Raw genomic sequence first — 12,692 nt, 5'->3', positions numbered from 1 at the left:
AACCTTTGACTTTTCCTTCTCTCTCTCTTTAAATCTTGGTATTATCGCATAAATTATGGGTTTGTCTCATTCGTCCATTCCACAACATTTTCCATCAAGGCGACCAATACAATAATAGCTTTACCCAGAACCTAAAAGGCAGCCATGTGGATATTCTTCAGCCATCCAACTTGACAAGAAAAGATGTTGTCATCTCTTTGACGAAACTGGTAATTTTTGGAATGGACTTTATTTCAAATCATGGGTAACAAGGAAAGAAAATCAAGACGGAAAGTGTTTCGGTTGTGGTTTAGCAAGAGAAGAAGCAGAGCTGATGCAGCATCCCATTTAAGCGAAATTTCAGGTTTATTTCGTTTCTTGGTAATCTGGATTGCGTAGCCGTAGCACCTCCACTTTATTCGTTTATTTTCATTTTTATGTATTCAAATTACCTTCTTATATTCTTTTTTGATTGCTTTCAACAGACGACGACGGACAAGATGACGTGTACATGAATGGTCTTTCTGTTATGTCACTGGACAGAAGACCATGCATCCTAAACAATGAATTGAGGTGAGCACCTGTTGGAATATCATGTTATGGACCTCTAAAGCTTAACAGGATAATACTTATTTTGACCATCTTTTTGCTGTAGAATCTTTGTGGGTACGTGGAATGTTGCGGGAAGATCTCCTGTGGGAAGTCTAGCTGTAGATTTGGATGAGTGGCTAAATCTGAAAGAAGCAGCAGATATTTATGTTCTTGGGTATGTATAAATTTCAAAGTATGACCTTCTTTTTTCATCATTGAGGACTTGGTCATTTAAGAAGAAACTTTTCCACTAGCAGCTTCCAGGAAATAGTCCCTCTAAAGCCTAAAACTGTAATTGGAGCAGAAGATCCAACAGAAGCTACTAACTGGAATGTGCTCGTCGGTAAAACTCTAAATAGCAAGTATGGTGGTGCCTGGTTAACACCCATGGTCAATCCAATCACCAGTGATAATTATCGATATGATCAAGCCACTGAATCAGATAGTAGACTGAGGAATGACTACGAAATAGTTTCAGCAAGAGGTCTGTCTAGAACTGATTATAAGCTCTCAGATTGTGTTGGTAGTTACAAATTGATGGCTAGCAAGAAGATGGTTGGTGTCTTCATTAGTGTCTGGATGAGAAGGACATTGCTAAAGAAGTATTGTGTCTCGGAAGTAAAGGTCTCTTCAGTAGCTTGTGGCATTATGGGCTATCTGGGAAACAAAGGATCAGTCTCTGTGAGCATGTCCATAGGAGGAACTAGTTTTTGCTTTGTGGCAGCTCACTTAGCCTCAGGAGAAAAGAAAGGTGATGAAGGGAAGAGGAACCGTCAAGTCACCGAAATTTTTAGGAGAACGTCTTTCCCCCGGCTGTCACAAGACTGCCATAAAAATCATCCTCTCACCATCTTAGGACATGAGTAAGTAATATTTCTCATACCCAACTAATTACGCCTTTTTAACATATATTCAACATATATTGTTTCAACATTAGAGATAAGTCGGATTTATAAAAACGCTGGCAAAGGAATTTCCTTTGGAATCAAAACTACAAGAAAAATAATGACAATTATAATAAAGAGTTGGACAGTAATTGGATTCATAGTAAAGATATCGAGCTGAGAAGCTAAGAAGATTTCTTATAACTATTAGAACTCCATTGAATAACAAATGATGAGATTTTTCCACCTAAAGTGACAAGATGTATTTTCTTGTAGAACAGCCAGATATTTTGGTTTGGAGATCTCAACTACAGACTGTACTTGGAAGACAATTTAGCGAGGGAATTAATAAAAAGGAAAAATTGGAGTGCGCTGCAAGAGTTTGACCAGTTGGGGAAGGAACTAGAAGATGGTGGAGTGTTTCAGGGTTGGCAAGAGGGAGATATAGAATTTGCTCCCACATACAAATATTCTTCTTCCAATTGCAATCGATATTCTGGTGGACTTCCAAGCAGAGCAGGGGAGAAGCAAAGAACTCCAGCATGGTACAGTCATCACTTTACATTTTTATCTAGAACTCTCGTGATTTAAACACCAGTGAGTGATCATCCCCCCACCTCCCATAAAAAGGCACACGTCACTCCATCCATCAGAAAATTGAAAAAATCGAGAGTCAGGTTTAGTCCTTTTCTCAAAACTGATGATTAAAATTAAAAAAGGAAAAAGACTATTTAGGAAACTGACCAAGTACTGGTCATTGCTAGCCACTATGTGGCTCATACTTGCTATCATGACACTTGGAATGTTAATGGCAGGTGTGATAGAATCCTATGGTATGGAAAGGGAGTGAAACAGCTTTCCTATTTCCGCAGTGAAAGCAAGTTCTCAGACCATCGGCCCGTGTCCGCTTTATTCTCTGTACTAGTTAAAGATCAAAAGTGTGCCCATTCAAGTTTGGTTCCGTTTCCTCCTTTCAGTCCCCTCCGAAATTCCTAGTAAAGATGTAAGTACCCAAATCAGTGTTCACTGTAGTTTCTTTAATCTCTAGCTCATTATGGATGATTTTGCAAATGTCAATTTACAAGAGCTAATTTTATGTGGCAGCTATAAGGCAAGAGTAATATAAAAGCTAGATCTCCACTCTTACCATTGATTGTGATGGATACAGAAGGATTAACATATGTGCACACAGGAAAATCATGAAGATGACTTCCTATTCAACTGAACAAACAATTCATCTCTTTACATCTCAATCAGTTCCAATCCATCAAAAAAGCATTCTGGTGGATTCACTTTAAAGCCCCACTTTTGGAGCCTCTCTTAACATCCAGTAAAGGGAGGTGGAACATGGGCGGGGTGACGAAAATTTTATTGGGATTTAGAGGCAAGTACATTTAACTTTTTTCTTTAGCAATACCATAGACAGCTGAAAGAACAGGAACACAATTATCCTTGTGGTAAAAGTATGTCTCGTTTTACAGCTTCCATTACATTTGTTCTTTGGGATGTATAGGGGAGAGTGAGTAGAAAAACTAGGAGTGTCAATTATGCAAACTAGCCCTATTTGTAGTAAACCAAAGCTTAGTCACACATAAAGCCAATGGAAGACATGAGGGCAGAAGTGTAAGCACCTCAGTGTCTTACTTTTGACTATCATCAGTTAAAATGTCAGGGACTACTTACAAGAAGCTAATTTTCATCGCCTGCTTGAAGAATTTGACTTAATGCAGCTGTATTGTCCTTGTGACATTTGGGACATACCGACCTCCTCTGTAGCTCATCTCCAAGGGAAGCACATTTGTTTTCCAATTCAGAAGTCTGCTTACTTCCAGTCAAGGACACAACGATTGTTGACAAATCTAAAGCAAGGGTGCCGATTTCATATGTATTTTTTTGAGGTGTGAAAGAGTTTCTCAGTAATACAGTAAACATATAATGAGACTATTGTCTAAATGTGGAATAGTTCATGAAATTTTTAGATCCCCTGTTGACTGATTTTTCTTCTACAAATGAGCTGAACATAATATATAATTAGCATTAAATAGCAGAAGACCAAACAACAGAAATTCAAGGATATCTGGCTAACTCCTGCATTTCCATATTTTCTTTTGTGATTCCCTCTATCAGTGATGCTTTACTTTCCAAAATATTCAACTCTTCTGCAACCTGAAAATCACCACACTGATCAATGTAATTTCTCCTAATACTAATAACCAGACAACATCAACAGAACAATGGTATATGAATAGACTGGTCTAACAAAAACACAATGACTTGCCTGCCGATGAATATTCTGTTCAACTTGGTATCCCTCTTCTTCCTTAGTGATCTGAGAAACTATCTGAGCTAGCTTATTCTGGAGGTCTCCTTTGAAAGCTTCAGCATCTTCTGCTTTGGCTTTAGCTGAACCTGCCCGTGAAGGTGTAAAACAATTCTTATTCAGCTTGAAGAAGCTAAGAAAAGCAACAATCAAATTTTTGAACTCTTCAGAATTGAACATCATGTATAACAGAAGAAACTCCCCAACACATCAGAAAAAGAAGAGTGCATATCTATGTGCATTAACATACCAGGCTTTGATGCTGACGTGCTGCAATCATCACTTCGGAATATAGATGCTATTGACTCATGGAATTTCCTGCATCCAGTTCAGCAGAAAACGGTTCAAACATTTAGCAGCAAGGCAGCTAAATCTCGATATTAGTGTAGTCACAAATTAAAATGAAATGAGTCTCAGAGTTAGAATGAAAATAGATAGGTTTATATCTGGCCACTAAATTTTCTGTGGTCGACCTATGGTGTCACTTTGATTACTATATTGTAGATATCCAGTGCCCTCAGGGAAAGAACTTTTCTAATAAGACTAAAACCAAATAACAATTTTTTCTGCCAAGCTAAAGAAACAAGGCCAGTCGACCACAACAGAGAAGAATATTTACTGTCTTTGGAACTCCATGTCTAGACTTTGCCAGTTGAACAGTTAATGTGCACAAGTCTCAAAGGTATATGTACTAGTTCAGCGATAAGACGACTGAATCATACCCAGTTTATAGTATTTGTAGTTCAGTAGTTTCTAAGTAAGAACTGAACAATGAAATACGATATGGGCTAGAGGACTGGCAGCTCAATAAAAAATTCTTTCTTTCTGTGACCATGCGATAACCATACAATCGCAACAAATTATTTTTGAAAAGCAAACGAAAAACCACATAATCATTGTACTCACTGTAGATGCCAAATCATCAGGTCAAAATGTTTCTCTTTCGCATATAACTTGATGCTAGACAGATATGATCATTCTCCAAGCACAAATTCTTGTTGATAGTATTCATGACATATCAAAGATTATAAGCATATAAAACAAAAATATTGGTCGATAATCTTTAATCTTCAAGTATTACAGACTGAATCAGCTTTAAGAGTAAAGCAAAGTTAGTTACTTAGGCCATGGTCTGTGTAAACGCAATCCAGAAGATTTTGCAGCAGCCAAGTAATGCTAAATTAGTATGTATTCTTGGTCCGAAGTCGCCTTTGTTAGGGAGAGCTTTACCCCCCAATGATGGGCTTCCCAGCGCGAATCCAAATTTAGTTGGACTCCAATGTGGGTACCGAACAGCGGATGAGAAACCAAAAAAAAAAGGTAGGTATTCTCGTACGGTATGTGTAAAATGCAAATTAGAAGAAGAATGGTGACTAAGTTAGCTATTTTAACATCAGCACAGCACGGACATGGATTGACCTGAGACTGGTTTATATCTCTGTCTGTACTTAGCAGTTGTATGTTTTACAAAGCAACAGGATTGGAGCTATAAACATGATCTCTAAATTTTTCAAAAAGATATTGACGAACTCTACCTTATTAGTCTGACTTCATCCAGTGGATTTCAATAGTAAAAGGTGGCCTATTGAGGACACACAAACAAACTGTACCTTATCTGTGCATTGAGCTCAAGCATTTTCTCTATGAAGTCATCTCTGCATAAGCAATGATAGACACAATGAGAAAAGGAAATGCAATCAGATTATTTCAGAACACTAAATGGAGAGAAAGACGTCTTTTGTGCATAATTAAGTGCTTGTAATTGGCCAAAAAGAGTCAAGAGGTTAACTGAAGGAAGCATCTCATTACCGAGTTTCTGCTTCTTTATTCTTTTGACGGTTCAAATATCATCAGTCGATCAGTGAATTCGTAGGAAGAAAAAGTGGCCTTGTTAGCAAACCAATACAATAATGTTCAAATTTACAAATATAAATAAGTACAAATAATACAGATCTAACATTAAGAAGTTAAAACTTCAACAATCATGACCAGAAAAACAGAGCATCAAATGAGCCGAACAAAATCTCAAGTAGATTTTTACCTTGAGAGACTCAACATTAGATCCATACGCTGACAATTCATCTTGAATCCAAAGGATCCCTTCCTATAACGTAATTGAAACGGATCTCTTAGATAAACGAGAACAAGTGTGTTTCTGGAGTTCAAATTTCAGCTAATTCGATATGTTTCATTAGCTCAAAGCATTAACCAACAACAACAAAAAAAAAAAAAGCGGATATAAATACAAATGAAATCAAAAACCTCTAGGGTTTGAATTGCAGACTCATTCCTGGCCAATTCTACTTCATAGACTTTGAGCTCTTGCTCAGCAGTCTCCTTCTGACTCTTCGCCTCTTCTACCTCCGCATATGCAAGTTGAAGCTCTGATTGCAGCTGTTGATTTCGCTTCTTGTGATTTACTATTCTTCGCTCTGGAAATTTCGAAAAATTAGCTTACAATTATTAAATCCGTTGAATCATCAGGAGAAAAAACTAACCTCCTTGAGATTTTTCAGATGCGAATTCGCGGAGAAGAGTTAGAAATTGCTTCTGTGAATCGTTTCCCGCCATCTCTTCTTTTTTCTGAGAAGATATTTCAAAATTTCGAATTCCTCTTCTATAGTGGACCAATTTACGCGTAGTCTGACTCAATTGGCCCATCACAAATTAACGCGAGCCCAAGATTTTCCAGCCCATCCGAGCTAAGCTGATTTACGAAAATGATCATTTTTTATCGGGAAAATTATATATAATGATAAACTAATAAATCAAATTAAATGTCATACCACACTTTAATTCAATTGTACCCTGTAGCAAACTGTTTGTCAATCACCTCTCTCCCTCAAACTCTCACTCGTCACTCTCCCTCTCTCGCTCGCTCCCTTTCACTTTTATACAAACACAAGTGTATAAAATGTGTTTCTGTTTGTATAAAGCGAGAAAAAATTGTATATATACATATATTTTCGTTCGCTCTGCCAGATCTCGCTCGCCACCCTAACCTATATCGCTTATACAAATAGAAACGAAATGTATAAATTGTGTGTCTATTTGTATAAAGTGAGAGAAAATTGTATATACACTCGCAAATACATATATCTTCGTCCTATACACTTATAATTATACAATACAAATATCCCACTGCCCAATTTTCTTTTGTATTTCTCTCTTTCTCATTTTATACATACACATATTATACAATTGATTTGCATACAACTGCTTTCTTTTGTATATGATATCGAATTATACAATTGGTTTCTTTTTATATGTATAGCGAATTATACATATTTATATATTCGCTACGGAGCGTAATTATATAAATTTTTCTATAGTATACAAATATGAATTTTATGTTTGCTATGTGTGAAGGTTACTCAGTTTAATACTTATAAAAGTTGAGCATACATAATCCTTGAAACTGATAAAATATTAAGACTATCTCTAATGTCTACTAATTTTTAGACCATGATTTTTCATAATTTTCTTTAGTTTGTTAAAAGAGACTTTCAAACATTGATCTAAAACGTCCATAAGTTACGAGTGAAATCTTAGAAGACCATCCGAAAAAACACATTCGGCAAAACTGTCTGTCCAATCTTAAGTTGCAACTAAAACCTTTGTAATTTTAACTAGTGAAATTTACAATGTAATTTGAACCCTCCCGTCTCACTTGGCTCGTGGGATAAAAACAAACAAAGCCAACAAGTAATAATTGCACAAATCAGCAGGCGGTCACAATTAATTCCGTCTTTCTCGGGTCTGCCATACCCTTTGCATCTCTCTCTTTCTTCTTTTTGTGCATTTGCATATCCATTCCATTGCATAATGGTTGCCAACTCCTTCCTAACATGGAAGTCTACTCTGTCTCCATAAGTGAAGTTTAAGGTCCATAATTATTGCAACGACTAAAACTAAAATTAATGTAATGCAATTTGTCAAATTATATTGGAGCCAAGAGAAAACTCTAATGTCCCAATAATACAATAGTACCACCAAGTCAAAATTTATCGTTAAATCATTTATAAGGTTTTTCGAATTCGAGTGAAAAAAAATAATCTATGAGGGGCATCAAATAGGCCTTGAATGTGTTATTTCGAATTAATCAGACTTTAATATGAATATCGAATGAAAAAATAAATAAAAAACAAGACTAAGAACTACTCAAGAGTGAAGATGACGTACGGAAAAAACGCATTAGGATGATGAATTCAAACTCTAGAGTCTATACTTGTGAAGGAAACAACATAGCTTTCTATTTCTATATATATCTATATGACTATATATATATATATCCTTTTGCTTTTATAATGCGTGATCCTTGAAAACCAAATTTATAAGCAGCACAAAACCAATAGATGTGCGGTGTGCCTTTACAATATTCTTCATGTGTCATTAGTCGATGTCATTTTCATTTTCTACTTTAATAACACATGCATGAACAAAGACAAATTCAAGATTTAATATTTATGAAACTTTATTGTGATTTCAAATAAATATTATAACAATAATTGAAATAACAGATAAATATTTAAATAAAAACTATGAAATTCACGTAAATTATAATTAGACTTTTAGATCCAATCGACACGCCCTTACGCTTTAGTCATAACGAAATGGAGGTTTAATCGAATTCGTACTTTATTCAGTATTCACTATATCTGTGATAGACAGAAAAGGAAAGCTCCCTAACATCGGCATTACATTTGCCAAGTGATCGGTCCAAATTCACTACTCCCACTCTCCCAAAATCGTTTTACCTCATTTCACGTCTATTAAAAAAAAAGATAGAAGATAGTTACTAAGTTATCTATATTAATTAGTTATTGTTTTCTTAAATGTGTTATATTTATTTTAAATTTGTAAGATTACATTTATTTTTAACCTATTCTTTTTACATATTTATTTTGAAACGAAAGTGGATGGTTTTGATTTGGGTCCAATCCTTGATTGACAATCACATCCTTAGATACCTCTATATTGTAATGGTTGATTGATATTTATTATATATCATGACACATATTTTAGAAGAAGAAAAAACTATTTATCTTGAGTTCAGTTTTAAATTTAATAACGTGATTTGTTTATTAGACCTACTTGATTTTTCTTTAGTAAGGAGAAGATCACTTACTATAAAATAGAATTAAATTAGTTCTTTACATAATTAATTTTGAAGTAAATGTCAAATTTAGTTTATTTCTGTGCGCATGAAATCATTGCAAAGTGAAAGAGTATCTTTAAGTCGACAAATTTCGTCTTTTTTTCTGGAGCTGAGTTCCACTCGATGTAGAGAATGATAAGATAATGACACACTACTACTGAGTGTCTCGTCTTCCCCACCACCCACTTTATCGATGTTATTTTTTATTTTCCATTTCGTGATTAGTATCTGTATTGAAGTTTGACTATTTTAAATTTGTATTGTATAAGACTCTCATTCTGTATTAGAGTCTTGATTTTTTTTTAAATTTTTTTTTATTGTATAGAGCTTCCTTCGAAAGAAAATGCCAACTATCAAGAATTTTCTCATATTCAATACACAAATCTAAACTTTATTTAAAAAATGGCACTCGATCGATGTTCTTTTGTCCTTCTCAACATATTAAAGTGCCCCAAGGCTTTCATTTTTCAATGATGTGATTTCATGGTTTTGATCACTATCGCTTTTACTTTAATTACCTCACTCTTATTACCTCTTCATGACACATTCTATAGCCTCTACACCACTTCTTTTGCCTCCTCATGTTCCTGCAAATTTATTAGGTGCGATGTATTTTAATTATTACAAGTCGTTTAGACATATGATATGAAATCGTAAATCATGATTTGGATTTAAACACAGGTTTATTAATTTGTTAAAAAAGAAGGGAAAATGCACAAGTATCCCCTAGACTATCATCGAAATTCCTGAAATACACCTTAATTATTTAAGGTCCTATTACTCCTGAACTTATTTATTATGTAATTTTGTGCACTTTTTTGGCTTACGTGGCATCCAAATATTTCTCACGCACCTCAATTGCGTGGAGTCACGGAGTATGCTATATAAGACAAAAGGTGTATAAAATTACAAAAAAAATAAGTTCAGTGGTAATACGATTTTCGTTTAGTTAAGATATGCCTCTAGAATTTCGATCATAATCTAAAAATACTTGTGCATTTTCCTAAAAAAAATCTCATATTTTATATTCAGAACATTTAACATATATAACTCGACATTCAAACTTACTTTTAACTGAAAACTAAACAGTCTGACTTGCTTAAGTGGTAAGCTATATATGTGTGTGCCCATTGTTGAAGTTGTAAAGTATATGTTTTGTGAAAAGATAAAAGAAACAAACCTGGCACATGATTGCAAAGATTTTGCATAAGCTAAGATGTGTGCCATGTCTATCTATCTATTCATGCCTTTTTCCTATTACGAGAATAATGTAAATCAGCCCTACCGTAGATTTCTTGTTCATGCAATTTTTTTGATACGAACTTTAAAAAGTAAAAGGAAAATTTTTAAATTTTATGATCTTAAAAAAAATTTAATATGCATATGAAGAAATATTCCTCCTTTTTGAGACAAATCAAAAATATTTAAATTTAATTCGGACGAAGGGAATATTACTTTTGCCACTACTATGATGATTATTATTCATCTATACCCAACCCCACCACCATACACTGACTGAGATCAGATCACCAACAAGAAAAGGTACTGGTTGCAAGATTATACTGTCTTTTCGAAGCGTGCAATTCATTTTAAATTATGTAAAAATATATTCATATTTTGAGTGAATAGATGGTTCCTGTCACTTGCAAGAATTAAATCAAATTTAATTTCATTGATGATTTATTGAATTGTGTATTTTTATAAAATTATGTTGATTTGAAAGTTTGTAATTGCAATTAATTTTTTTTTTGATAAAATGCATAAGTATCCATTATATTATGAATTAATTTAAAATGGAATAAATATTACAATCGAGGACATGTTATAGAGAGTGTGCACACTCTCTTGAAGACAAGTGATGAGTGCATATGTCATTTTTTAATTGGTAATCTTTTAATTAGTTAGTGCTAAATAAAACTTATATATATTTATTTTTTATTTCTTTCTTTGTAAAATATTTTTTTAAGTTTCTTTTCACTTTAAATTTTTTTCAATGAATTTATTATCTTTTCAGTTTTAATTATTATTAATAAATTGTGTGTATTTAAAAAAAATAATTTAAAATGTCCTTTACTTTTAATGTTTTATGTTTATGTTTGATTCGATTTTCTTTACTTCTTTTGATATCCATTAAAAATTATCTTATTTCAAATACAAGACATTTAAAATAAAATCAAAACGAAAGACAAAGAAAATAAACTCAATAGAAAAAATAAAAGAGACAAAAAAATGAATGTGAGTAAATAGTTTTGACACAAGGTTAAAAAATGTGTATTAACTTAATTTAAATACAAGATTAAAAAAATAAGAATATTTTTTTAAAAAAATAAAAAATTATTTTACAAAAATTTACTTTTTTTTTAACAAATATGTTTTAATTAAAAAACATAAATATATATGTTTACACACATGGCGAGCGAGTGTGTACAAACACAACCAACTTGGGTGGTTGAAGATGTCACATCAGCACAAAAGGTGCACAAAAATGCGAATAAAATGAGTAAGGAGGGTAATAGGATTTTTATTAAGTTTAGGTGTGTCACTCAAATTTTGGTGAGAGACTAGGGGGTACTTATGCATTTTTTATATATATATATAAAACGAGCATAAAGGTGTTTATTTATTAATGTGTCGCCTTTAGAATATTTCGATATCTTATTAATAAAATTATATAAGAATTGGAAACTCGAAAAGTTTTGATAGTTTTCATAAATTATAGTATACATTATACATTACCTAATGATGAGAGACGACTGTGGTTTTTTATCCTGTTATTTTTAATACTCGATTATTTTTAAAAAAAAAAATCCTACCTAATCCGAATATCAAAAGTATAAATAGTGTAATTCCCAATAATACTTAATACTCCCTCCGGCCGGAATTGTTTGTCATGTTGCGCTTATCGAAAGTCAAAATAACTAATTTTCAAAGGTAAATTGGATTACATTAATTTGATATTTTAAACAAAAAAATTAGATATTCTAAAACTACATAAAAAGTATTATAAATTACAATTTTTTGCATATTAATATGATGAAAAAATACATCTTGAAATGTTAGTCAAAGTTTTTATAGTTTGACTCTAAAAATAGAAATCATGACAAACAATATTGGACGAAGGGAGTACACTAAATATATAGAGATATTGTTGATTAGTTGGACGATTCTCTATGTTCTACGCAATTGATTTGCCAGCAACAACATATCTATTGTTCCCTCCGTCCATTTTTAGTTATTAAATTACGCTTTTCGATAGTTAATTTGATTAATTATAAAGTTAAAATAGATTATATTTATTTGATATTTTAAACAAAAGATTTAGATATTCAAAAACTATATGAAAATGGGAAACTTTCACATATAGCCACTTGAAAATAATTAATTACTCTTTATAGCTATAGTTTGATAATTACAATTTGTAGCTACATGTTATTTGGAGGAGAGAGGTGAGCGAGACTGGGAGAGAAAGGAGAGAGGCGAGAGAGAGGGGGAAAAGAGTGGGAGAAAGGTGAATTGTATATGTATATTAGTTAGATAATTGTATATTATACATATGTTATTGTATATATCGAAAGAGAGATTGGGAGAGGGAGGAGAGAGGCGATCAAGACTGGGAGAGAGAGGATAGAGGCGAGCGAGATCGAGAGAGGCGAGCGATAGATAGCAGAGAGTGGGAGAGAGGTGAATTGTATATGTATATAAGTGTATATAACTGTATATTATACATATACATAGCGAGATTGGGAGAGGGAGGAGAGGG

The 12,692-nt window shown here is 33.2% G+C and overlaps 2 protein-coding genes across 2 annotated transcripts; one reads left to right on the top strand and one right to left on the bottom strand.

Annotated features, from left to right (window-relative positions):
* Window positions 1-3,434, top strand: LOC107011618 (type I inositol polyphosphate 5-phosphatase 4-like). Its single transcript, XM_015211199.2, has 7 exons — window positions 1-343; window positions 465-552; window positions 635-745; window positions 828-1,433; window positions 1,736-1,999; window positions 2,270-2,457; window positions 2,559-3,434. Exons 1-6 carry the CDS (start codon window positions 241-243, stop codon window positions 2,448-2,450), a joined length of 1,353 nt encoding a protein of 450 aa, XP_015066685.1. The 5' UTR covers window positions 1-240; the 3' UTR covers window positions 2,451-2,457; window positions 2,559-3,434.
* On the bottom strand, window positions 2,888-6,435 carry LOC107011619 (autophagy-related protein 11). Its single transcript, XM_015211201.2, has 8 exons — window positions 6,273-6,435; window positions 6,037-6,206; window positions 5,816-5,878; window positions 5,584-5,603; window positions 5,385-5,429; window positions 4,025-4,092; window positions 3,733-3,863; window positions 2,888-3,620 (listed from the first exon to the last, which is right to left on the bottom strand). Exons 1-8 carry the CDS (start codon window positions 6,433-6,435, stop codon window positions 3,522-3,524), a joined length of 759 nt encoding a protein of 252 aa, XP_015066687.2. The 3' UTR covers window positions 2,888-3,521.
* Window positions 6,436-12,692: the final 6,257 nt, after the last annotated feature.

This window comes from Solanum pennellii, chromosome 2 (assembly GCF_001406875.1).
Source record: "Solanum pennellii chromosome 2, SPENNV200".
Classification (NCBI taxonomy): domain Eukaryota; kingdom Viridiplantae; phylum Streptophyta; class Magnoliopsida; order Solanales; family Solanaceae; genus Solanum; species Solanum pennellii.
The sequence above is the reverse complement of the archived record's forward strand: the minus strand, read 5'-3'. Positions and strand labels throughout refer to the sequence as shown.

Excerpts from the sequence above, each read along its gene's own strand:
- LOC107011618 (XM_015211199.2), top strand. The coding sequence starts at position 241 with ATGGGTAACAAGGAAAGAAAATCAAGACGGAAAGTGTTTCGGTTGTGG. Across the intron at positions 553-634 it reads ATCCTAAACAATGAATTGAG|AATCTTTGTGGGTACGTGGA; the intron begins GTGAGCACCTGT and ends TTTTTGCTGTAG. Across the intron at positions 1,434-1,735 it reads CTCACCATCTTAGGACATGA|CCAGATATTTTGGTTTGGAG; the intron begins GTAAGTAATATT and ends CTTGTAGAACAG.
- LOC107011619 (XM_015211201.2), bottom strand. The coding sequence starts at position 6,435 with ATGGGCCAATTGAGTCAGACTACGCGTAAATTGGTCCACTATAGAAGA. Across the intron at positions 5,430-5,583 it reads AATAAAGAAGCAGAAACTCG|AGATGACTTCATAGAGAAAA; the intron begins GTAATGAGATGC and ends TTGCTTATGCAG. Across the intron at positions 4,093-5,384 it reads GAGCTCAATGCACAGATAAG|GAAATTCCATGAGTCAATAG; the intron begins GTACAGTTTGTT and ends AACTGGATGCAG.